Genomic DNA, 25,000 nt, shown 5'->3' with positions numbered 1-25,000 from the left:
AGTAACCCTGCAAAGTTTCGGCGTATGAGGTGTATTAAAATGTAAGTTGCAATTTGACAAGTTTACAGACGTTTGTATTACTGAGGGTATGCGCCATACCCCCAGTCTTACAGTTACAAACGTCTGTAAATGTTTCATTTTCAACTTGAATTTTCTCAGCTGATATAGCACCTAATACGCTGAAACCGTGCAGGGTTACTTATTAAAAGCACATTTGTTCTATCTAGTGCTGTTTTTTAAAATTTTATTTTAACTTATTTGAATTTTAGGGCGCCATTTGGAGAAGGGTCTATTCCGTCCTACTTACTTTGTGGGCTAAATAGAAACGTTTAGCGTGCTCCATTAACTTATCGGATCCCACTTTTTTCGACATTCTAGCCAAATCAAATGCTATCTAGCTTGCTACAATTAAGCTGGGAATGTGATAATGACAACCAGGAATGAAAGAATTTGAAGCTTAAGCAGTCATCTCACACATTAGTGCTCTTACCGTTTGTGTATCATGCTGAGGGAATTTACAGGAAACAGGGGTTGAGAAACATCGTATTGTTATTCAAATGTGCCAATAGTTTTTGTAGCCATAAAGGCCTTGGTGGTACATAAATAACAACAAGAGACGTCTATCCTGCGTTTATCTTTTCTTTGAAAAAAACACGAATCTATTTTTTTTCTTTCGTAGACTGAAGATTTTGAGCCTTATTTCAATGGAAGAAAAAGACTTCTGCCAAGACCCTCTGACTTGAGCTTCTACAACTGGGAAACACAAACTGCAACATCCAATCCTACACCTAATTACCAGGTACATTGGAAACGATACACTACAGCATGACCGTGGAGTTTAGAGATTGCTCCACTCCTAGAAGTTTTTGTCCGGGTACACTTTTCTCTTCTCTTACCTCTATCGCTATTAAAGGGAACCTCGCCTCCGACTTGTGAGTAATTTTAAACCGAACAAATTAATGTTTGCAATCAAATTTGCTCGACAATAGGCCATTATTTTACAGTTGTTTGCTTAGTGACCTAGCCTATGAATGGCTGCGAGGCTGCCGGTGACCTTGTATTGATACAGACCTCACTGCTTTTATCATGTAAATTGTGTTAGTGTAATTCTAATTAGTCAACTCAAGAGATACCTTCATAATCTCTTGGTCAACATTAACGTTAGAAAAGCACAAAGGTTTGCATCAAAGCAGGGTCACAGACAGCCTCGCTTCCATTCTTAGGCCAGGTAACTTAGCTACAACTGTAAAATGGTCTATTGTCTTCAAAAAAGCGTTTGCATCGTAAGAATAATGAATTTCAGAATCACCCATTTTCACTTTCAAATTACCCGGGCGCCGCCATCTTGAATCTTGAGTAATGGTTGCCCTTATTGTTTTCACACAAAGAGCTTTTGTTTTTAAACAGCGGGACAGCCACGGCACGTCACAATTATTGATGGTAGCACCTGGCGCATGTGAAAACCAAAGCAAGCGAAAAAATGTTCGAACAATTTTAAATTATTATAAGATTTAAAATTATTTTCTTGTTTTGGTGAAGGTTCCCTTTAGAAATGATTTGATCTGCTTTATTGTTTCGTGTCTTGATTTCTAAAAACGTTATTTTTAGGTTATAGCAGAAAATCCGTCAGGGCTACTCTTCAAAAACAAGAGAGACCGCAAAATACTTAATGTTGATCCGAAGGTATGTTGCACCAACTACTGAATCCTTAAGGTGATCGGAGTCAAACCACTTTTATGGGGAAAAAATAGGCGAGCTTCTTTCTTTTAAATTCTTTTTTCAAAAGCGTATTTAAAATGCATGAATAAAAAGCAGAAAATGCTCTTGGACAGTCAGGTTGATAGAATGGGCCTTATTCGCGCGGCGGCCATATTGGCCATAGACAATAGGTTTCGTACCCGGAGCCTCGATTTGAAATGTTTGGGAACGAGTTTCGCTGGGGCAATAGAAAAGTTTTCTATCCCTCGGGAGTCAACATATGGCTGCCCTGTGATTAAGGCCTACTGGACAGTTGGAGCAAAAGAAACCGACGAAGCCGAATGTAGGGTGACCCAGAAACAGTGGACTTCTTAACACGGCTCTCGGTTTGACTGGGGAATTAGCATGGAAAGTAGGCTGATGAGTGTATTTTGGTCAGATACAAGTTATCTGCCTCACTTTAGCCTCTATTCCTCATTCTACATGTTTTCCATTTTCGAAAGGAGAAACAGGTTTGTCCTCAGTTTGTTCAAACGGTAAAATTAACTCTCAAGAGGGATATTCCTTTGCGACGTGTGCCACTTGCAAAAAAACGGCCTTGAATTTGATGAGTTTCTCAGAATAAAAAATAAACAAGGCAAAAGCCAATGGAACGCGCCAGTTGGAAAATCCTAGACTATTTTGGGCCTGTTTACATGGAGGTGGGGTAACCCGCCTGTCCATATAAACTCTTGTTTTTTCAGCCTCGCGTTCATATGATAGATTACCCGCCGAGGCGGGTTGCCCGCCGGTCAGCCAGACCGAGTAACCCGCCCAGCTGGGGTCGCGTTTTGGCATGTAGACGCTTGAAGGTGGCGTAACCCGCCAAGCCGGGTCGGCTCGTGTCACAATTCCTTTGCGACGTGTGCCACTTGCAAAAAAACGGCCTTGAATTTGATGAGTTTCTCAGAATAAAAAATAAACAAGGCAAAAGCCAATGGAACGCGCCAGTTGGAAAATCCTAGACTATTTTGGGCCTGTTAACATGGAGGTGGGGTAACCCGCCTGTCCATATAAACTCTTGTTTTTTCAGCCTCGCGTTCATATGATAGATTACCCGCCGAGGCGGGTTGCCCGCCGGTCAGCCAGACCGAGTAACCCGCCCCGCTGGGGTCGCGTTTTGCCATGTAGATGCTTGAAGGTGGCGTAACCCGCCAAGCCGGGTCGGCTCGTGTCACAATGTACTACCTTTGGCGGAGGCGTTGCAGCATTAAAAGTGATAATAAGAAGCCACAGCTCTGAAAAGTTGAGCAAGAGTAGCTAGTGAGAGTAGAAAGAGCATTAAGTGCCAAAATGCGTCCCTCACCTGCCATTTTGCCTGTTTACGTAATTAGTGACCACGCAGTATCCTTGCATACGGAATCCGCGCCCGCGGTGCGCGCAGCAGTCAAAACTGTGCTATCCTGTCAATCATTTGCCCTTTCACTAGACATGGCGTTTGGTGAGAGGTAATCAATAGACGAAATTGGGCATTTTTTTTCCTTTTGAAGTGTTGCGGTCTTTTTTCCTCAACAGGCACTAACACCGGGTGATAATTCAGCACGAATTGCCATCGAAACAACAAAATACACACAAGTCGTCGTCTACGATCATATCACAAGGAGAAAGTCGTGATGCTTTTTTCCTTTTTTTTTCATATTTGTAAACTTGAACAATTTAACCGTAAATATATTGAAGTTATAAATTACGAGGAATCGTGCCTTGCTTTAATCTTAGCGACGCAATTTACAGTGAGATGAATGGGTATGACATTCGATTACAGAAGAAATGAATGAATGATTCTTACACTTGCCGCGACAATAGGGCGTTTGTGTTACTTGTTTGTGCGTATCTTTAGCGCGCACGCCTGGTGAAAATTGGGAGCTCTTGCACTATCTCATTCCCAGAGCCTCCGCTACCCTTGTCCAGTGGAACGGGCGTCGGAGGCTCTGGAATAATCCCCAGCCGGTACCAGAAAACTCTATGGCTTCTTTTTCTAAACTAAAGCACTTCCACAACGCATTGGATTACGCCTACTCGAGCGGTTAGGAAGATCTGAACTCTCCCTAAAGGAGGCTTTAAAGAATATATTTTACCACAATTACTTGTAATCTCGCAATCTGATTAGCTAATTTGCCGTTGTTGATAAGAATTTAGACAACGCTGCTTGCGTCATTTTGGGAAATAAACCAATCAGATTGCGAGAAATTTATAGACAACGCTTGTGCTTTCTTTGTGTCACGATCTTGGTCACGCTCTGAAATATACATTTCCTTTGACGTTGAATGTTGTGGGGAAAAAAACAAATCGAATGTGGTTCATCTTATTGACAACAATATTCGTTATCACAGTGGTCAAAATTTGTCGTGGACTCACTCGGCTGCGCTTCGTGGGTTCACGTTCTGACCACTGTTATGACGAATATCGTTCTCGATAAGAGTACAGACAACGCTGAATCACATTCTGTTTGTTTTGTTCAATAGTTTCTGGCACAAAACTCCGAAAACAATTTTCAACTTTTCCCGCGAAAACTAACGTCCGGTCAAATGGGAAGAAATGAAACCGTTTTTCAACGGCCAATCGAACGTGTCCTTGTTTTTGGGATTTGACCGGAGTCTTTCGGCAGGTACTTGGTGTATTTTGTCATTTAGAGGTTATCTATTGCACAAAATTATCTAAACACGGTAAAACCTTCAGGGTTAGGATTAGGGTTAGCGTTAGGGTTAGGTTAGGGTAGTTGTATAATTACTGAACGTTTTATACCTTGTTTAAAAAAAATTTGAAACAGTAGAAAAAGACACACCAAGTACCTACCAGTCTCTCTTTCCCGACCGCTGGTCAAGGGAACGATGACACCGGGAACGCGGACGACGACGACGGATATGAGAACATTGCCTAAAAAATATTTTCTGTTATTGTAAAAGTTTCACCATTACTCCAAGTCGTCCAGCATGAAAGGTGTGTATCAAGATTCCAGGAATAATTGGTGTAAATGGTGTAGATGTTTGAAGACAAATTCAAAGGGAAAACAACTCACTTCCGGTTGCCGCCCGCGTCTTAAAAACGCACGTACTTAAGTTCCCCACTATTTATGGAAATGGTTATGAAACTCGGCATGTTCATTTGTGTTATGTTTTTGTTCGCTATTTTGGCCCTGACCATGCACAAACCACACCCTCTCTCTAAAAGACAACCAATCAAAAGTTTTGATTAATTTATTCAAACTCCGTTTGAAATTAAAAAAATGTAAAATTAAAATTAAAATATAAATTAAAAGCTGTGAACTGAGGACAAAAAAAATTGCATGGTCACGGCCAGGTTAACATGAAGTGCGATGGTACTCTTCTAGCTTTTGACGTATTTGGGGTTTCATAAGCAGTCCATTGATTTGAACTATGCTTTTCAAATTTGGCCACTTCGCGCCGTTGTTAGGACGAAAACGGCAAAGAGGTTTACACACACCTTCGGTTTGGGGCCTACCGGAGGTTAAATGGGTTGGTTTTGGTTCAGCTTAGGTTTCATGTTACCCTTGGGGATGCGGCTACACGGTAAAAGATTCCCCTCAAATTACGTTTCGACAAATACAACGAATTACTACAAAAACCACCGATCTGTAGAATGGGCCCGAATCACCGAGCTACTGCCCCGCCTACTTTCGTTAAACATTTTGATGAAATTCCTTTTCCACGGGCTTAACAACCACATCAATGGAAAAACACGTTTTCAAAATTTATCTCTGTTTTCTTTGGCAATCGCAGAAGAACTTCCCACGAAGAAACCTGTGGTGAAGTCTCCGTCTTTTCCGATAGTGTCTTGTATAATCTTCATTCTCAAGTCTTCTCCGAGAGCTTTTCCTCGATTATAGAGCGTTCCACATGCGTTCAGTTCTGCCAATACCTCTTAAGAATTTGAACTGTTTGCAAGCGAAAGTGGGCGGGGCAGAGACATGTAAATTCCCACCCATTCCACAGCTCGGTGGTTTTCGTAGTACATCGAAAAGGAACGTCATAGGTCGAAAAGTCATGTAATATGAAACCCATGACTGATATAATACAGCTCTGAAAATGTTAGTTCCCATGGCTTCCGCATGTAAACATGAGCGTTTTGCAGAGCCACGAAGTCACTAACGTCGTTTAATAGCGCGTGTTCGATACGTTTTGTTTCGTTTAAAGCTTGTTTTTTTCGTCTTGTTTCTATTTTTAATTTTTAGGTAAGTATTTTCGTTATATTTTGATGTTTGTCATTTGTCATTTGACATTTGTTCGGTTTTGCGTAATTTTTAAATCGAAGACTGGCATCGCCTCGGCATCTGACGACATATTTGTTCGCGTGACAAGCATGCTTATGGCACCGTAATTTGTTCACTGGTCTGCTCATGGTTTATTTTAACTGTGATGAAACCTTTTTTTTTTATCTGTCCGTTTTCTCCGTGGCACAAAGTCATGACAGGATTGTGCCCCTGAGCTATTTCTTGAAGCTGTTGATGACGAATTCATATGCAGTGTCTGGTTGAGTATAAATAATTAATTACATCACCTAACTATACATTTAACGATGAAATGATATATGAAATGGATCATATACCATTTCATCGTTGATTCATTCCTCACGGAAACATTGGAACACACAAATGACAAGCACACAACTGTAAAATGGACTATTGTCAATTGACTTCGTTTGTCTTAAAATTCATCTTAAAAACAAAACTAAGGGGAATGCAGCTGGCTACCGCTATCTTTACCCTCTAACCTGTTGTGTGGGATCATATATAACATACATAGCCATTCTTAGTGAAAGCATTGATTTTCAAGTTCGAGCCTCTATTCCATATAGCAGCAGACTCTGTGACGGAATATCCATGGCGAGTATATCTTTAACGGTTCAAGTTACATGCTACAGCCGTGGCAACCGGCTTTCGAAAGAATCACATTTCCTTTCGAAAGTATCACATTACTTTTCGAAACCCATTTCGACATATTACCTTACTTTTGGAAACTAACTCGTTTCGTTTTCACATATGATAGTCGAACGGTTATTTTTCTACAGATGGCGCGCCCATATCTATGATGTTCAGCGTTGTTTTCCGATGTCCTTTCCTCCGAAACAAATTCGGCGAGTCCTCATTTTTTCCCAGTTTGGAATAAGTACGTAAAAATAAAAGAACCTAGTTTGAGAGTATGTTCGTTTGAACGTTCCCATGAAACTGACTAGGATACGGCAACGGCACAAAACAACTTGAATGATAATATTTTGTCGATTTTGGTAAAATAATCCTTGCCAACTAACTAATTTAACTAAAACTGGCCAACTAATCAACAAACGTTACTAACAAGCTGACTCTCTTAACTAAGTAATTAACCAATCTCGAACCCAGAGCTCTTCTCTTGACTGAGGGAGAGAAGAGCTCTGGGGAACCCTAAAACAAAGTGTCTTCTTATTGGTTTTCTTGAAGAACAATCAAAAGCGTCTCTACTTGGTGCATTCATGTTAGCACGAGGATTGAGCAGGCGCCGTAAGGTTGAAATAGCCAATTTTTGGCCATATATGTTCTCCTACATAGAGTTTCCCAGAGCCTTGGGTCGATCCGAGGCTCTGGTGACGGTAATGAGTAACTAACTAAGAAAGTAACTTAGGGTGCGTTCGATTGACCGTATTCCGGAAAAGGAATACATGGAATACATCACTCCACGTATTCTTATTCCGGAATTGGGTCAATCGAACGCGCCCTTAATTAAACAACTTAAAACATTTATCACCTCTACAAACTTTTCCACTTTATTTATTCTCCGAAATCGTCCCATATACATTCTATTGTTTTTAGAACCTTCGGATTGAGAATTCACCATTTTTATTTGTTGCTGGCTGCAACGGATCTAAGATGCCCGAACCGATGCCCGTGGAATGCTTTACCAACCGCGCTGTAGCCACAAAGTTGAGAGCAGGTGAATTTGTTGGGCTCATTTGTTGACCTGTTCCCAACTGTGTGGCTTCATAACTCAGTTGATCATATCATATCATCATATCATATATCTTTCTTTACCCTCGGATTTTAGAGTAGCTTGGTGTAGCTAATATCTCCGAGCATTTACCCTCCCAACCATGGTACACCACAGAAGACAGACCACAACACCGGGAACTACATGCCCTAACCTCTCCGCAACAAGTGTGTGGGTTCTTTTACGTCCCACAGGATTATGAACATTAGGGAGTTTAAGATCTACGACGACGACGTCGACGAAAACGCCACAAAACAATGATATCATTGGTTAAAAGAGCATAAATAATCGTGCTGCACGTCACGGATTTTAGCTCATATTTTTGCGGTTCTCTGCGTGACGACGACGTGAAATCACTAAATTTTAGGTTTTGACGACAACGTGAGCATGCAACAGGGAATCTTTCGTTCTCTATTTTCAGTCTGAAACCGCTCGTACCAATTTAGTTTTAGGATACCTCGCCCACATTGTACGACGAGAACGACATGGAATAATCGTCCCTATTGAAGGGTTGTGAGACGGGGCCTACGGTTTATCGTTCTTATCTGAGAAGACTAGAGAGTCTAACCATTTGCAGATGTAATTACAAAGGCAGCACTTTCTCCTCAGTTATTTAAAGACCCCGAGTGTTGGTCCGGCCGGGGTTGAGCTCACGACATCCCGCGTGACAGCCCGGTGCTCAACCAACTGAGCCACCGGTGCGCGGTTGATGGAGCATTGCACCGGCATCACAGAGGTCATGGGTTCGAATCCCATTGGAGCCATCAGAAATTTTCAGGTTTCCATGACTAAAAGCGACAGTTGCTTAAATTGCTTAAATTGTCCAGCTTAACGCGGGGGCCACTTCTCCCATTAGTCTATAACTCGCATTTAAAATATACACATTTCACTTCATTGACTAACTACCTACCTACAATCTTCGACAAAAACCTTGAAACACTTTGAACACTCTCGCACCGTTTTCATCCCCCTCCCTTTTTCGATGTTGTTGTTGCCAGTCAAACGGTAAAATGTCATCTCAACACTGTCCAGGAAAAAGGGGTGTTTCAAGGATTTTTGGCTAGGATTGTAGCTAACCAACTTAACTAACCGTAAACGTTCGTTACACGTAAAAATAAACATTTCAGTGGTGATAGTGGGTGTCAACAATTATACCATGTGAATCGCGTTGTGAAATGTTGGCGAAGTAACTTAGTTCGGAGGAACGCCATTCAGAAATTTTATGTATGTACGTCGTAGTCACATGTCAAAAATAGAGGGCTCCATCTGACTCAATTCCAGACTCCATGCGGTCTGCCGGTTTTAAGTGTTCATTATACACAAGACGGCGAAAACTCGTGCGTATTTCAATGAAAGCCCAGAAAAAAAAATATTCAAATTTGTAAAGTGATGAAATTCAATTCTTTTTTCTTTTGGTGTCAAATTTTCTGAAGCATTTGGTTTTCAGTAAAATGGCGATCTTGTCACATGTGTATGTCTTTAAAGAAAGGCTTTAAAACGAAGAGTTTCGTCCTATCAGTAATCCAGTGGCTGATAAATTACCAGATAAATTACAACTCTATATCATGGTCTTGCCATCCAATTTTTTTTTTCCATTTTTTTTTTCTTTCTTAAATTTCTTGATAGTACATTCACTCAAGTTCCTAATTACGCCTCAAGCAAAATGCACATCACCAAAACTCAATTAAACTCAAAACAGTGCACTTCCTGAATTAATGGACATTTTCTTCCTGTAATATCTGCCACGTTCTAGTGCTTTTTAGAATAAATAAATGAGATGGTGTGAAGTCTATTTAAATGTGACAGCATAGGTCGCTAGCATCTGCCGTTTAACATTAAATAGAGAGACGAGAAAAAGCGGACACAAGACCATTGAATGGTAAGACGGGCACACCATCCTGAGGAAGGCCTAACTGGTTCAAGGACACCACATTACGATTCATGATTTGAAAGTAAGGTAAGGTGGTTTTGTTTTTAAGACGTCAAACTCTAAAAGAGCTTCCCGCAGTGATAGCTAATCCTCGATCAGTCTTTCTTCAACGAACTCTAACATGACGTAGAATTGTTGCTTTATCAGTCGTCATATCATCTTCATCTATATTTCTTGTCGATCACACAATCTTCGTTTTATGGCTGTATAGCTGGTATTTTGCGAGCCCTCGAAAACCAATTTGAATTTGGACAGACGAGGCCTCTTTCGAAAAGACTTTTTTCTTTGTCGTTTTGCGGTTATTATAGATGACCTAGTGCCGTTCGAGTGAATGGGTTTGAGATTGCCTCCGGTATTTTCTTGGATTGTTCGTCGGCTGAAAATGGCCTGTCAAACAAGAACTATGATTTACATATGATTGTATTATGAACCTTGTCAACCGATGCAAGAGGCAGGAATAGAGAAATATATATTGGCATTTACGGTTAATGGCAAATTGCCAGATCATGATGCTGCTTCTTATAGAAAAAAACAGTATCTTAACCTATAAACGGCAGCAATTTAAGTATTTCTGTGTGAGTGGCTGAGTGTGCTTAGAAACCCAGCAGAAAGGAGGAACGAGGTATGCAACCATTTGGGTATTGGCTTGATGTGATATAGAGTCGAGTTGAATTCGGAATTACCGAAGAGAGAGAGAGCAGTCTAGATGATGGAACAGGAGTTTGAACCCCAACCGACTTAGCATGCGGCTGTATGCAAATCCCTTGCGAATTTCCTCATTATAGCTTTTTTTTTCTCTTGCGAGAGCTTTTTTCGATAATTTTGCTTGTCTCTTTGCCAAACGTCTTTATGACGTTTACCGTTTACCGCAAAGCGTGCTTCCATGTCGTTCTCGATCATTAAAGAACGATCATCGGGGCGTTAAAAATACTGTTCGTGAGTATGTGAAAATGACGCTGATGTATTACGCATTGTAATCCAAGTAAAGCCAAAAAAAGTAAGACCTTTTTGAATGAGTGTACTAATACTATAATGAACGTAATGTTTACTCAAAAGAAGCTCTTTACTTGTTTCTATCACTAGACTAACTGAAATTGCAAATAAACTTTGAAATAACAGAACCAGAGGGGCGTAGTCTAGGAAAAAGAAAGATTTAAAACAGTATATTGATTGGCCTCCTCTGCCAGCATAAAGACTGGCATAAAGTTTAGAGATTCTAATACAGATCATTTACAAAATGCCACTCGGAAAATTAAAAATCATGGACGTTGTGTAATTAGTTTTTGAATATTTGCTTTGTTTCTGCTTTCTATTTCTGAAATTTAGAATTTGCTTGTCTTATTGTCACGACAAATACAACGAGAATTTTTTTTGGATAAGCAAGACAGGATCATTAAATCGTGAATATGACAAGAACAAGGTGATCGTCAGGACTAAGTGAAGCAACGAATAATGAAACTTTTTCATCAGTCGGTTAAAATTCATGCCACTCTTTTTATTCTTTTGAAATGAATCTTAATATCGAGCACCTGCTGGAAAGAAGTGAACGGAAAACATGCATTATTTTCATAATAATATTTAATTTGTGGGCATACATCATGGAGAACACACTGGTGTGTTTTCTATTGGTCGCGAATATCATTGCGCTTTTGATTCGCTTTGTGATTCTGTGTTGCAGCTGTTTTCCCGCGATTGTAGAGACTTTGAGTTCATTTCTAGCGTCTTGTATAAAATTAGAAAATTATTATCCGGTGAGCAAGCTCATCTTTTAAATATTAGTTTGAATAAAACGGCCCGAAAAGAACAACTTAGTGCAATTTTTATTCAATTCAATTTTAATAAGAAAGTGACAAAGGAGAACAAAAATGGCCGCTGCCCGCAGAAATCATTGGCTAGTCGAGGTGGGTAGCGACAGAACGGAAGCAAATGTTATTACAGATTGTCAAATATGAATAAGACAAAAATAAAATAGAAAATAAAAACGTATTGGAAATGGTCCTTATCTTCCTCTGCACTACACATTCGTTTGAGTTCAATGACACATAAAACTGGCGTTGCCTAGGTCTCTGATTTTTCAGTTGCATGTAAGTCTTTTCACAGTTGCCGAACAATTGGTATATTGGCCTTTTTTAATGACACCGTAGCCCGAATCTTCTTTAGGTGATTTTCTTTAAAACTTCGAAAAAAATATAGAAGGCGCCTCTAAAAGTTGCCTAAAGTTTTAAACTTAAAGAATCGTGAACTTGTGTACGGCGATTTGTTTTTGAAATTGCCTCGGACATTTTACTTTTTAAACCGATGCTCTATCACGAAGAATGTTAATCGTGAACAGGGGATAGCATATCTCCTTGCTGTCTTTTCACAGGCTCTTTGCACAAATTAACATGAAAGAACTGTCAATGAAGATAACTGAAGCTCAAGTGCGCATACTCATTACACTTGCCACGTGTTTCTTGTCATCGTTGTCTCACGCCACTGCTGATCAAGTGACGTCATGTATCCATGGAGACTCTGTGCTCGGTTGCAGCTCAGGTTTGTTCTGACAGTTCTGATATCTAATTAGTGGATAAGTTTTCAATAAGTGCTATTAATTAAAGGACTATCTTTCCTTCTTTCCCTAGAGTTAAAGGCAACTTAGGGGTCACACCAAGGGTTCTCTCTTATTTGCGATGAATGAAGACTACTGATTAGTTGGAATACTTTAAAAAATTCTAGTAAACTGAAAGTTTTTCTATTCACAGTTGATGAGAAATACTGCGATAACGACGTTTTCCCAAATAAAGATGAGGGCACACACATCTGCAGCGAGGTTGATGTAGAAAGAGCAAAAGAGAAATATAAATCACCACCAACAGGGAACGTTTTTCGTGGAGAGTATTCATTTTTGGTAGACCCGATTCCACGAAGAAATTGTTTTGACGAGGAAGCAATGGAATTTATTCAGCAAGGGGTAAGAACGAATGCACGAACTAGATAGATGCAAGAGCCCATTATACCCAAAAGTAAGAATCATCAGCGTCAAAAAAGTGTCTATCTTTAAAACAAGTTTTGCGGGAAAACAAACAACAGACCAAAACGACTAACTCAAACCCCTTTTACACACGCACAAAATTGGCACGGCTCTCCAAAACAGGTACAGGTACAGGTATACGTTAGGTACAGCAATTAGTTATAGCTGATTTGGTCTATTGTTTATTTTCCCGCAAAACTTGGTTTAAAAATAAACACTTTTCAGACGCTGATGGGGACTAAGCCAATTTGGGTAAATTTTACTCCCGGCTGATGAACTCTTGGTAGACAGCTTTGTCATAATCATCATTAGGATCACCCAGCTAGTGGACTAATGCAAATCCTGCATTGTAATTGGCTACGCTACTAGAAGACTATTATTAATAGTCATCGAGTAACGAAAAGCGTGACGCTTTCTTTCTTTTTATTCCCAAATAAATATTTCTTCAACTTGCATTTGCTAACTTTGTTATTGCCTTTTCTTTCTGACTAGTTGGGTGATACTAAAACAATTAGACGCTTCGCCCTCCAGGGTCACAGGTCAATAGCCCATGAGGCAATCTGCTATTGACCCGTATCCCTTGCAGGCTACGGGTCTAATTGTTAACTATCATCATCGTTATCATCACGGCTGGGCGTGTAACTGCAGTGTGTGTTACATCGCAAAATAAAGCGAAGACTACAGGATAGAAAAAAATGAACATGTTAAAGTCAAGATATGAATGATATTTATGGTATAAAGTGCTATTTGTATTTAATTTTTGCCAACTTTCTGAATTAAAATCGTCTCCAAGCTTGAAAAAAACTGGCCACTTTTTTCAGGTTGCAATCCATTTGATTCCATCCTCTCCATCCTTGGCTCCAAGCAGCAAAGAATAGCTTTAGTCCACTTTGACGGTTATTGGCAACAAAACTGTGCGGTAGCATTATTTTTTGGTCTTCATTGATGTAAAGACATCTTAAAGTATCTTGAAGTTTTACTAAAACAGCGTGACACTTCCCCTTTAAAAGTAACTGTTAGTAGGAGATTTAGAGCTGGTGAAAATAGAGCAGTTTTCAAATGACTGTCTAAAGTAATAACGTGATTGCAATTGCTACGCTTAGTGATTGGTTTAATTAAAAATCTTGCGCCAGCTTATCAACCAATGGGAAGGAAAACCAAAACTTTCACTACTTGCACGCGCGCGATTTTTTTCCCGCTTTGAGCAAATTGCATGGAATTGTTAGAAATTTGGATTGCTTCATTGTACTGTTTGCATCTGCTGTAATAATTGGTCCAAGTAATTACTAGAGGATTTGTTTCACGACATTCAACTGAAAACTGCTCTAATGATTTTGAATTAGTCCCAGTAATGCAATAGTAAATCAAGTCAGTAAATTTACAGACCGAGGTATGTTTAGATTGATTACCCCGCGAAACTAGACCTTGCCAGTTAATCACAAGTCTTGCATCAGACCTTATTACCTATGGGATTGAGCATGATTTACTCGTACCAGCCAAATCTCATTCAAGGAGTCGTCTAAAAATCAGTAGTGTTAGCTGCTCCGTGTAACCTGCTACTGTTTGGTATTGTAAGCAGCTCTTATTGTTTTTTAAGTCTAAGTCATTGCTTCAATTATTTAATCTTTTGTTTTTGGCTTGGGTAGCGAGCCAATCTGGTTATACGTTAAAAGAGCTGCTACGTTACCCCTTAAAAAGAGGTTGATGTGTGAAAATCCCGTTGCACTGACCTACAATAGTACTGAAGTTGCAGGCTCCAAGTCATGAACTCCTGCATCCATATGATAACACTGATTTCATCAAGTGAAGCTATGATCTTTGCAGTTATGAACGCAATTTTTACAATTGCGTAGAGAAGCCTGAAAATTTTCAGGACTTCGACGGAGTTTGAACCCGTGACGTCGCGATTCCGATGCGACGCTTTAACCAACTGAGCAATGAAGCCACTGACGTTAGGAGCTGGTCATTTGTTCATATATGATTCATTTCATCATTGATTCATTCCTCACGGGACCATTAGAACCCACAAATGACCAGCTCCCAACGTCAGTGGCTTCATAGCTCAGTTGGTTAGAGCGTTGCACCGGAATCGCGAGGTCACGGGTTCAAACCCCGTTGAAGTCCTGAAATTTTCAGGCTTCTCTAAGCATTTGTAAAAATTGCGTTCATAACTGCGAAGATCATAGCTTCACTTGATTTCATATCCGCAGTTCATATATGATTCCTTTCATATACCATTTCATCACTGATTTCATCGTCGTTGAAGAAAGAGGTTAAGTAATCGTCTTTTTTTGGGTAAGATAGGTCCTAACAACAGCGAACAACGCCCTCTTGTCTTCAATGCCGTCTTTGCCACGACACTTTCAGTCACCAAACTATCTTTAGTAAAGGGAACCTCCACTCTGACTACATATCAGAATAAACTTAATCGATTTTTTTCCAAAAAATTGTTTGTATCAGAAATATTGAACTTTACAATCACTTATTTTCACTTTAATATTTCCTAGGAGCAGCTATCTTGAACAAATGTGACGTATTATGGTCGACCTATTGTTGTGACACAACTCTAAAACGTCTCAATTATTCACGATGGCGGTGCGCGTGAAATTTGAAAAAAAAAATGCTGCGACTCTTGTTTCATGTTTCAGGAGCACGCCTATAAAATAAAACTGCCTTGCCTTATTTATTTTGTATATGTTAATTACAACAGCTCCCTGTTGTCCTGGAGAATTGCACCTTTTATAACTCCGCTAAGAAATGGACGATAAGTTACCTCTTGGAAAACTTGCAAGATAAAGATCACACAGCGTATTTCTCAGAAAACAGGTTTGTCAAAATGAAAGACGTGCTCTTAACTGATAACCAAATTACTGCATGCGTGTGAAAGAAATCGTATTAGCAGTTATTACATAGTGCAACAATTACAGAATAAATAGCTAGGCTTTAAAAGGTGACGAATGCTGCTACGAAAGTACAGCTTCCAACCTACCTATACTGAGAAGCTTTGGAATCAAACTAAAGGAGGCTATCGATTATCCTACTATCCATAATTTGAATTCTGGTGGTCGGAGAGGGATTTAGTTCCAAACTATCCGCTATGCAAAGCCACTGCGTTATAGCAAGTAGGGAATTAAAGTAAAGACGCGACAGCTATGGCAACGACAACGCCACAAGACAATAGTATCAGTGGTTGAAAAAGCCACAAATATTCGTGCTTAACGTGCGCACGCATTTAACTGCATTTCTCTGCCGTACTCCAATCTCGACCCCAGAGCTCTTCTCTGGACTGAGGAAGAGAAGAGCTCTGGGGAACCCTGAAACAAAGTGTCTTCTCATTGGTTTTCGTGAAGAACAATCAAAAGCGTCTCTAACTGGGGCATTCATGTTAGCACGAGGAGTGAGCAGGCGCCGTAAGGTTCAAATAGCCAATTTTTGACTGTAAGAACCCTACGGCGCATGTTCACCCAGCATAGAGTTTCCCAGAGCCTTGGTTCGATCCGAGGCTATGTTGACGAGAATGTGCCGTACTCCACAACGTGAAATCACCAAATTTTTAGCTTTAGACGACAACACGAGCATGAAACAATGAACCAGTCATGTTCTACCTTTACTTAAAACCCTTCGCACCATCCAGTTACAAGAAGGTAGTTCGCTCGTATCGTACAACGTGAACAAGATGGGATAATCGCCAAATACTTACGAAAGAGCTAAGATAAATTTTGAAGTGATGTTTTCGTTGAATTAAATAGGGAGCTTAAGCACGCGCATTTTTGAGACGCGGACGGCAACCGGGAGTGAGCTGTTTTCCCTTTTAACTTGTCTTCACACAACCGCATTTACTTTGCCAAGTATCTTGTTTTCATTAGAGATGATAAGTATAAAAATTTAGGAGACACCACCGTCCTGGCACGCAAAATGTTCTCTTTCGGTTGCTGTCCGCGTCTCAAAAACGCACGTGTTTAAACTCCCTAATTAAACGACTACGAGTACGTCAATCTCGTCCCCAGAGTCCGCTTTTCTTTTGGTCAGCACCAAGAACACGGATTCTGGCCACTTTCAACTAATGCGCAGTCGTAGTGAAGTTGCATTTTTATAACTGCTGTTTCAAGTTTCTGAGCTTGCGTAGACGAGCCGGAAGTCCGTGATTTGCGGAAAAATGTCGGCCTCCAAGCCTTAAGCGCATGCTCAGTACGGAAAACTCGTACTCGTTGTCGTTCTCGTCCTCCGATCTAAGGAAGACCTTAGACAGCAATGACCAGAACCAGTTTGCTGACCAGCGGTTTTCGTTAAAAAAACGGTTTGCTGGGGGTGCTCAGTCTCACTGTCTCAGAAAACCTGGTTGTGGTCATTGTTATTTAAGGGTTTTCCCGATCCAAATGTCAGCCTGAGATAGTAGCGCAGATCGTATTTGTTTCACTCTCATTAAGCAAACTTGCTGTTTGGCAGGACATTTCTTTACTACTCCGTGGATCGACTAAAGGGGGCTTTCAAGGATTTTAATCCACCCACAAAAAGAATGCTCTTGTACTTCAAAAATTTCTCAGAGTTAATGGAGGACTTAGAGAAGGCTGATAATGGAAGCAGAGCTTATTTCCAGGTATATAGTCTATATAGTGCATGTAAGAGGGCATAGCGGTATCCAATCCTAAAAATCCCCTTAGCGCCTCACAGATGCGACAAATTGTTAAAGGGAACCTCCAATCTTACTACAGGATAAGTTTGAATCATAGGAAACAATTTTTGCAAACAAAATTGTGGGAAATTTTGTTCCCAAAAAAGGTGTTTGTATCAGTAAAATTGAATTTTAGACTTTCACATTTTCTGGGTGCTACCATCTTGAATAATTGTGACGTGTTACGACGGGTTGCCCTATTGTTCTGACTCAAACAGCTATTGTATAATAACAATGGGGCAAAACACGTCACAATTATTCAAGATGGCGGTACCTGGGAAATTACTGAGTTCCTGACTGCCTCCTGTTCAAAGCGAGTCTAAATGCGAGGGTTTTGTAAAGGTAATTGGTTTTTCTTTACACATTACACATTTGCACACAGACTCCAAGTTTTTCGTAGGGAAACAGATAACTTTAATTTGTTAGCCGGTATTTCTATAACGTCGGCTTTAATTTGCTGCAAGTTAATTCAATGTTGAACGTCCGTTCCGTGCGGGTTGCAAAAGCCACTTTGTCATCAAGTCACGTTACGTTCTTTGTTCATCAGTCTCTCCTATACCTTCATGATGGGATAAGTGCGTCCATGAAAGAAGATATCGATTCCTTTAACTACACTTGGTTGCTCCAACTCGTGAGGCGATTTGACTGGGGCGAAGATCTCACTAACATGTTATTCGTCGGAATGCCAGATGTTGTTACGCCGGCGCACTTTGACATCTTGGAAAATCTTTATGTTCAGGTCAGTTTGTATCAAATTGGTCTCTTTACCGGTTACTGAGGTCTTTATAACTCGAGCCCTGGTCGCTTGAAGAGTGAATGGCGTTATCCGCTGAATAAACTCATTACCATCACATGACTACATTGGTCCATCTGTAGCTTCCGTAGTTACTGGGTATTCATACAAAAAAGGCGGGAATATTGACGTCGTTGCTCAATATTACCACTCGTGTTAGTCGTTATTGATATAACAATTTCTGTTATGGTGGAACAATTACCGAGTCTCAAAATCTTGCCAAGTAAATTGACCACATGACATCATTTCTTGCTTTTCTCTCATATTTTCTCGACACCTTCAAACTAAACTATCTTTGTTCATCTTCATCTTTTTGCAGATCTATGGCAGGAAAAGGATAATATTGTTTAGTCCAGATTGTTTTCGATCCTTGTATCCTTACCCAGTGGGTCATCCACATGACAGACAGACGCAGGTGAGTATTTTAAGGTAAGACAAAGTCTGTAACTTTTAGCATTCAGTCTTTTCTGTACTATTGTAAATTCAACTTATGCACGTCACTGGGTACGATGAAGTGTTGGTGTTGCTCTTGCTTTATGTGGAATATAAGTGCTTTTAATAACGTTACAACGAAGCCATAGCCCAATGAACTTAGCTCGTCAACTCAAATCGTGTCCCCATATTGGGATGCACACCTTATTTGTCTCTCTCTCTGTTTTTGATCTGATGTCTGTTAAGGGTCTGAGGGAAATTGGTAGCCCTTGAACCTTGAGCTATCATCATTACCATCATCATCATCATCATCATCATTACCATCATCATGTCATGGTCAATCATCAACACCTATTCATTATCCATCACTAATCCGTTATCAATTATCCACTTCTCATCTTTATTGTATAATTATAACCGGAGTCCTGATAAGTTAATTTAAGCGCTAGGATATTATTCCACCTTACCTCAATGTGCTCAGACATCAGCGTAGAATAATGAAAAACAAAACTAAAGGTGGCTCTAACACCCAATTGATTCTTCGCTGTATTCATTGACGTCTATTTGGTCGTTGATTCTTGAGAACGTCGTACGCGTCGAAATTTACCTTACCAAACTGCTGATCCTATTTGTCTCTTGACGGAACAGGTGTTAGTCAAGTGTGGTTTCAATCGATGGATGAACTGAAAAGCACTCGCATTACCGGATGTGAGCTCGCGGCTGATTCTTCCGCATAAGTCGACTATAAGCCATATAACAATCAACTTATTAACCTCGTACGATCGGTCTTTACGGGAAAATCTCAAACCTTAACCTCGCTATTTGTCTTTTAATACAGCAAGGCCTCAGTTTGAGATTTACCAGAGTCTCATTGTGAGATCCTTTTTGAGAAGTTCTTTCCTTGACTAACCGGTCCTATGCGTACTCGGCATTGCTTTTTACATGAACTATGTTAAGTGTCGACCAATACAGGAGACTTGCGTCTTTGTCTAGCTTCCTCAGCATGTTCAATCCCGGTATCTTCATATGCTTTGGCTCCTGCATACACAGCTGATCGCAAGTAACTGTGACTTCTCGGCTCGCACTTCCCAATTCTCAGTATCGATCGATAGTTCTTGCGAGGTTCTTGCAAAGTTCTCTCGGAATAAGTTCTCATCCTCGTCCAACCTCGTTTCCAGGACCTCTCCCTTGGTTCAGTAGGCCAACGGAGAGCTCCTGGGAACGAGGTTGCATCATCGTCTACACCCTTCTCAGTATTATCATTATCGTTTGGCGTCATTGTTTCATGATTACGTATGATCACTTTTTTTTTCATGATACAGGTCGACTTTGAAAAGCCAGACCTGAATAGGTTTCCTCGATTCAGTGAAATAAGAGGTATGGAGGTAGCCCTTGAACCAGACGAGGTGCTTTATATTCCAACGTACTGGTGGCACTATATTGAAAGCGAAAGTCAAAGGTAAGTAAAACAGAAAAGAAGATCCCGAGTTCATCCCTTAAGAAATGTTAATGTTAATATATTTTCTGATGAAATAGAGACTGAAAAACGGACTGAAAACTCAGGGTCCTAAATATACTACGATTCTCAGTTGAGTATGACACTAGGGGAGTTTGGTGACAAAGTTTCATCGTTAAAGTTACCATGTTGTCAAGGGCAGCTTGCTTCGTTTCCAAGGATAACTTTTCGGGGTTTGACGTCATTTAACTGGTAACGGTCGCCAGTTTGAATTTAACCGTTACCATTTGTAGATTTTGGCAGGCTCATCCCTCGTGACGTCAAGTCCCTAAAAGTTATTCTTGGAAACGAAAGAGTTGCCCTTGACAACATAGTAACTCTAACGCTGAAACTTTGTCACCAAACTTCCCTAGTGTCATCCTCAACTGAGAATCGTAGTACTAGGGCTAGGAGATTCCTCCCTTGGATTGTGATTCTTCATTTTCGCCCGTTGCCAGGAAACTAGTTTCCGATCCTTTCCAAGGAGACTGGAGATATCAGACCTGAGACGTCAAAACCAGAACGAAATTCTTCCAGGGCCTGAAACTGCTTCTGAGATGCGTTGTATTTGGTTGCAATGATGCAAAAGAACAAAGTGCCCTGCGTCCTGTAATGACGTCACTGGCTTGCTATTCCCAGTCTCCTTACTAGCTCGGTTTTGTAACCCTACCGGAAGTGAAAATTCCGATTTTTAAAAAGCAGAAAGACATAGAATAAAATCGTTGTGGATTTTCTTCTTGATTATTTTTTTCTGTCAGAAAAACATGATGGTTCATTTGAGTAACCAAAGAAAAATCTGTCACATACACTTAAAGCACGCGACGACGGCAACCGGAAGTTGCCTGCTTTCCTTTTTAACTTGAATGTCTTGACAGTACCACTTTTATACTGCTGAGAATCTTCTCACTATTAGAGACGATTAGCTTAAAAATCTGGGAAAGACGAGACCACTGTCTTGGCGTGCGAAATGTTCACTTCCGGTGTCCGTCCTTGTTTCAAAAACGTCGCGTGCATTAATGCCCGTTAATTAATTAACACGTATTCTATTTCAGCAACACAATATCAGTCAACTTTTGGTTTGATCCAAAAAATGATACCAGGGTCAATGAAGACAGCCTTTACTCTTCTAACACCTCAGGCGTTGAACTAGAAGAAGAAGCAAACAAAAACGAAACAGATGACAGCACTGAAGAGCAAAGCAAAAGCTCTGTTTCTTCAGAGGTGGAAAATGAACGAAGAAATGAAAATTTTCATCCGGGAATCGATGAAAAACACACAGAAGAAGAAATTAAAGAAGAGGAAATGAAAGACGAGGAAATGTCAGAAGAAGATGACGAAGAAGATGATGAAGAAGAAGATGATGATGATGAAGAAGATGATGAAGAAGATGATGAACAAGAAAAAACGTTGACAGCAGCGCAATACTTGGCGCTTTTGAGAGACACAGAAGTGTCGTTGTTCAAAGCCACGTTTAGCCACGAAAAAGTGAGTAAGATTTTGAGCTATGGCGGAACTTATTAATTAAGGGACGCCGTATTACATTTGACTGTTCCGCATTCAATAACAGTGAAAAGCCAGAAGCTTCGGCTGTCTCGGGGAAGGTCGCGCCCAGTGTGGGCGGCACTATTAACTGATCAAAGAATTACTTATAGCTTTACTCCTAAAGTTTTCGATTAATCTCTAGAGCCCCGAGTTTCAATTAATTGTATTGAATTGACTGTCGAATATGAGCCAGTGGTCTTAACTCAATATGAAAAAAAAACTCACTTTGGAAATGTTACCACAAATTTTTGTTCCTTTTCACTTGTTGGTAGCGGTCTGTTTATGCGCATATGCACTAGTCATTTGTTTCCCCCCCCCCCCCCCCCCCCCCGACTTCTGGGGATGGTGGGGACATATGGGGAAATTACTAGGGCAATTACGCGAGATTAAGGTAAAGTCACTGCTCACGAGCCAGAAGGCCCATCTACGCGAGATTACGCCACAATTACGCCTCGAGGGGGTAGGGAAATTACAAGATTTTCGTTCCTCTGCCCTACCCCTCTGGGGACATACAGGGGGAAATATCGGGGAATTCTTACCTAGGAGGACTGGGACTGAAAAGAAACGAAGAGCAACAGTAATGAGTATTCTCACACGTCGTGCAAAATCAATATGGCGTCGTTCCTTATATAGTTCATGTGGCACACACAAATGGCAAGAACTGTATATTGTGGTAATCTCCGTAACATTTCCTTGATAACTCAAAATCTTTTAGGAACAGAGGGGTGGGGGAATTACGTGTGTTTGTCTGCTCTAGTCCCCAGTGGAAATACACCTACTTTACAACCATTCAAATGTAATTTCCCTACCAATCCCCGGGGGTCAAGGGGTGGGGGAAACAAATGACCAGTGCATTAATTCCATCGTCGTGATTTGTGTCATTTTTGTTTGATTTTGTAGGTTAAGCAAATATTAGAAGAATTGCTATCAAGACGATTTGACTTCTTAACAACGACTCAACAAAAGGACAGTGTGGTCTAATGACTAGGACGTCAGACCTTGCCAGATACTTCAGATCGCAATCCAGCTCTGTCCATCACTGAACTGAACTGTCCACCATGCTATACCATCGTTCCATGCAGTCGACGTGCCTAATTTAACTTTACATAAACGACGCTATAGTATTCAAGCTTTAAAAGCTACCATTTAGAAATATAGGTTCTTTGCTTTAAATGGACGAAGAAGTGAATTCGAAAAACATTTGGTTTATAAAAAAAATGCCATAATATATTTCTTAAAAACATTATAAAACATTAAAAGCTTAAAAACTTAAAAAGGCTATTTGACGTTTCGACGTTATCTTGCCGTCATTATCAAGTCAAAAGATAATGAAGTTTTCTGCGTATAAATACTAAAAGCAACAATAGGCAAGAAAACGTAAAAATAACTTACAAGCTAAACAAATAGTTTTACAAGTATAGAGTCCGCTTGCACGTTCAAATAAGGTTTGAGTTTTTTGATGAAAAGCATTTCAAAAAGTAAACAATCAAACTTAACGCTGACATTTCCTCAGAATCTTAGGAAGGCTCGCATTAAGATAGCTTCTACCGTGCGCTGTAATAACATGTTTGCCAATTGCCGAATTTTTTATGTGTTCAGCAAAAAAAAAAAAAAGAAGTGTCGGGGTGTAGCTGACATAATCTGTATCGCACAGATCACATCATGGAAGGGGTAAACGACGCATTGCTGAGACGGCTTGGATTCCTTAGGCCTAAGGTCTTGCTCTAATTGTCTACTGCAATGCCGGGTTGGGGAGGGAGAGGGGGGAGGGGTGTATACGAAAGAGGTGGGGATGCTCGTTGTCTCGCTTAGGGGGTGCAAATTTCGGATTTTGGTCTTACTTAGTGTGTTCAGCGGAAAACGCCATCATATGTAGCGCATATGTAGCCGTGGAGGTCTCGCTTAGGGTTTCACGCGAAGAAATACAACAATAATTATGTATTGAATATGTTAATATGAGCTCTTTAAGGGGTCACAAAATCCTGGTCTCCTTTAGGGGTTTAACTGAATATTTTCGACGAGCATCCCCACCCCTTTCAAAAACTAAGCCGCGTTTGCGCAATCCAGGATGGTGAAAGTGTTGTCAACGTATCGTTTCCAGATCGTAGGTTTGTAGGCCGAAGTAGTTATTGCCTGTTGTTCGAAACTCTCCATGTATAGGTTAGCAAAAACAGCGAAGACCGGGCTTCCTACGGCTGCTCCTTCTAATTGTTTGTAAATTGATCCGTTATACTGGAAGTATGAGGATCTCAATACGAAATTCAGGAGGTCAGCGATCTGAGCAGGTGTTAGTGTCGTGCAGTCCGCAAGGCTGGGTTCTGTATCGCGGTTTTGTACAGCGGCGTCGATAGGAACGTTGGTAAACAGCGACTCTACGTCGAAAGACACCATGATTTCGTTGTCAAGGATTGTCTCGCTGCTAATGGTGGATACGAATTGAGCTGAATTAGTCATGAAACCCGAGTTACCTGTTAAAGGAGATAAGATGTTAGCTAAGAAAGCAGATAAATCATATGCCAAGGTGATAACGCATGACACAATAGGTCTTAAGGGTACATTGGCCTTGTGAATCTTTGGTAAACCGTAGATTCTAGGCGGCTGTTTGTGTCGAGGTCTGATTTTGTTGTAAACGGCCTCTGATAGATATCCGCTTGGCCTCAAGGTATCCTGCTTAAAAGGTGACGCGTAACCAGTCGACCTCATCGCCTGATGAAGACTAGCAGTATGCAGTCAAAACGTCGCGATCTACAGCACAAGTGACCACATCGTGAGACAAACCAGAATACTTTATTTTTATTGTATTGCACCACGATGAATAACAACGACTTTTTTTACGACAGATCGTAATTTGTCACATTCTTTTTTGAAAGCGTCATTTGTGGCTGGCTCCGAACTACGCGCAGTTGAAGTGCGCGTACGGTTTTGTAACCATTGGCAACCACTAAAATTTCTTAGACTGCAAAGGAAGGCCGAAGGTCCCTGACTCGCGTATTTCTTGGGTCGGAAGCAGCCGGATGTTATTGCTCTCCGACAGATGATGAATTGAAAAAAAGTTTAACTGTATTAATAGTGCGATAGTTCACAGAACGTGATTAAAAATCCCAACTTACAAGACAAAGCGTGATAGAGTTGCATTCGAGACTACCTGACAAATACAGTCCGTGGTGAGAGCGAGATTTGAAACCAACGCACGCGTAAACAAATCCAAGGCCAAAAACCGCAGGAGAACGACGATGGGGACTTGAATGCTGAGGACTGGGTTGAAAAAATGACGTCATTAAAAATAAAAGCAAGTGCGCATGCGTTAGATTCTCATACCAAAAGACAGTGCCTTAAAGAGGACATCCAAAATAAAACAAACGATCAGTTTTACCGTTTGCGTTACGTATTGCAAGGCATCAACACAACAATAAT

General features: G+C 40.5%; 2 protein-coding genes across 5 annotated transcripts in view; both read left to right on the top strand.

The window, feature by feature from the left end:
• The window catches only part of LOC138004137 (cilia- and flagella-associated protein 299-like), a 15,585-nt gene extending 12,160 nt beyond the window's left edge, over positions 1-3,425 (top strand). Inside the window, exons 7-9 of the mRNA XM_068850569.1 lie at positions 680-799; positions 1,609-1,683; positions 3,253-3,425. Coding sequence (XP_068706670.1) covers positions 680-799; positions 1,609-1,683; positions 3,253-3,351 — 294 coding nt within the window. The 3' untranslated portion in view covers positions 3,352-3,425. The remainder of the gene's footprint in view (positions 1-679; positions 800-1,608; positions 1,684-3,252) is intronic.
• Positions 3,426-5,817: 2,392 nt separating this feature from the next.
• The window catches only part of LOC138004107 (hypoxia-inducible factor 1-alpha inhibitor-like), a 19,841-nt gene continuing 658 nt past the window's right edge, over positions 5,818-25,000 (top strand). Inside the window, exons 1-12 of one of the 4 annotated variants that reach the window (XM_068850522.1) lie at positions 5,912-5,926; positions 6,157-6,224; positions 9,556-9,669; positions 12,008-12,174; positions 12,384-12,592; positions 15,363-15,478; positions 17,099-17,249; positions 17,872-18,063; positions 18,437-18,532; positions 19,872-20,008; positions 21,097-21,529; positions 22,487-25,000. The exon at positions 22,487-25,000 is cut by the window's right edge and continues 658 nt beyond it. In XM_068850522.1, coding sequence (XP_068706623.1) covers positions 12,027-12,174; positions 12,384-12,592; positions 15,363-15,478; positions 17,099-17,249; positions 17,872-18,063; positions 18,437-18,532; positions 19,872-20,008; positions 21,097-21,529; positions 22,487-22,567 — 1,563 coding nt within the window. In that variant the 5' untranslated portion in view covers positions 5,912-5,926; positions 6,157-6,224; positions 9,556-9,669; positions 12,008-12,026 and the 3' untranslated portion in view covers positions 22,568-25,000. Of the gene's footprint in view, positions 5,927-6,156; positions 6,225-9,555; positions 9,670-10,095; positions 10,265-12,007; positions 12,175-12,383; positions 12,593-15,362; positions 15,479-17,098; positions 17,250-17,871; positions 18,064-18,436; positions 18,533-19,871; positions 20,009-21,096; positions 21,530-22,486 lie in introns of those variants that run through there. The other 3 variants (XM_068850523.1, XM_068850525.1, XM_068850524.1) reach the window with 3 other exon arrangements.

The sequence above is a fragment of the Montipora foliosa genome, chromosome 5 (genome assembly GCF_036669935.1).
Source record: "Montipora foliosa isolate CH-2021 chromosome 5, ASM3666993v2, whole genome shotgun sequence".
Classification (NCBI taxonomy): Eukaryota; Metazoa; Cnidaria; class Anthozoa; order Scleractinia; family Acroporidae; genus Montipora; species Montipora foliosa.
This window is presented reverse-complemented; position numbering and strand designations above follow the sequence as displayed.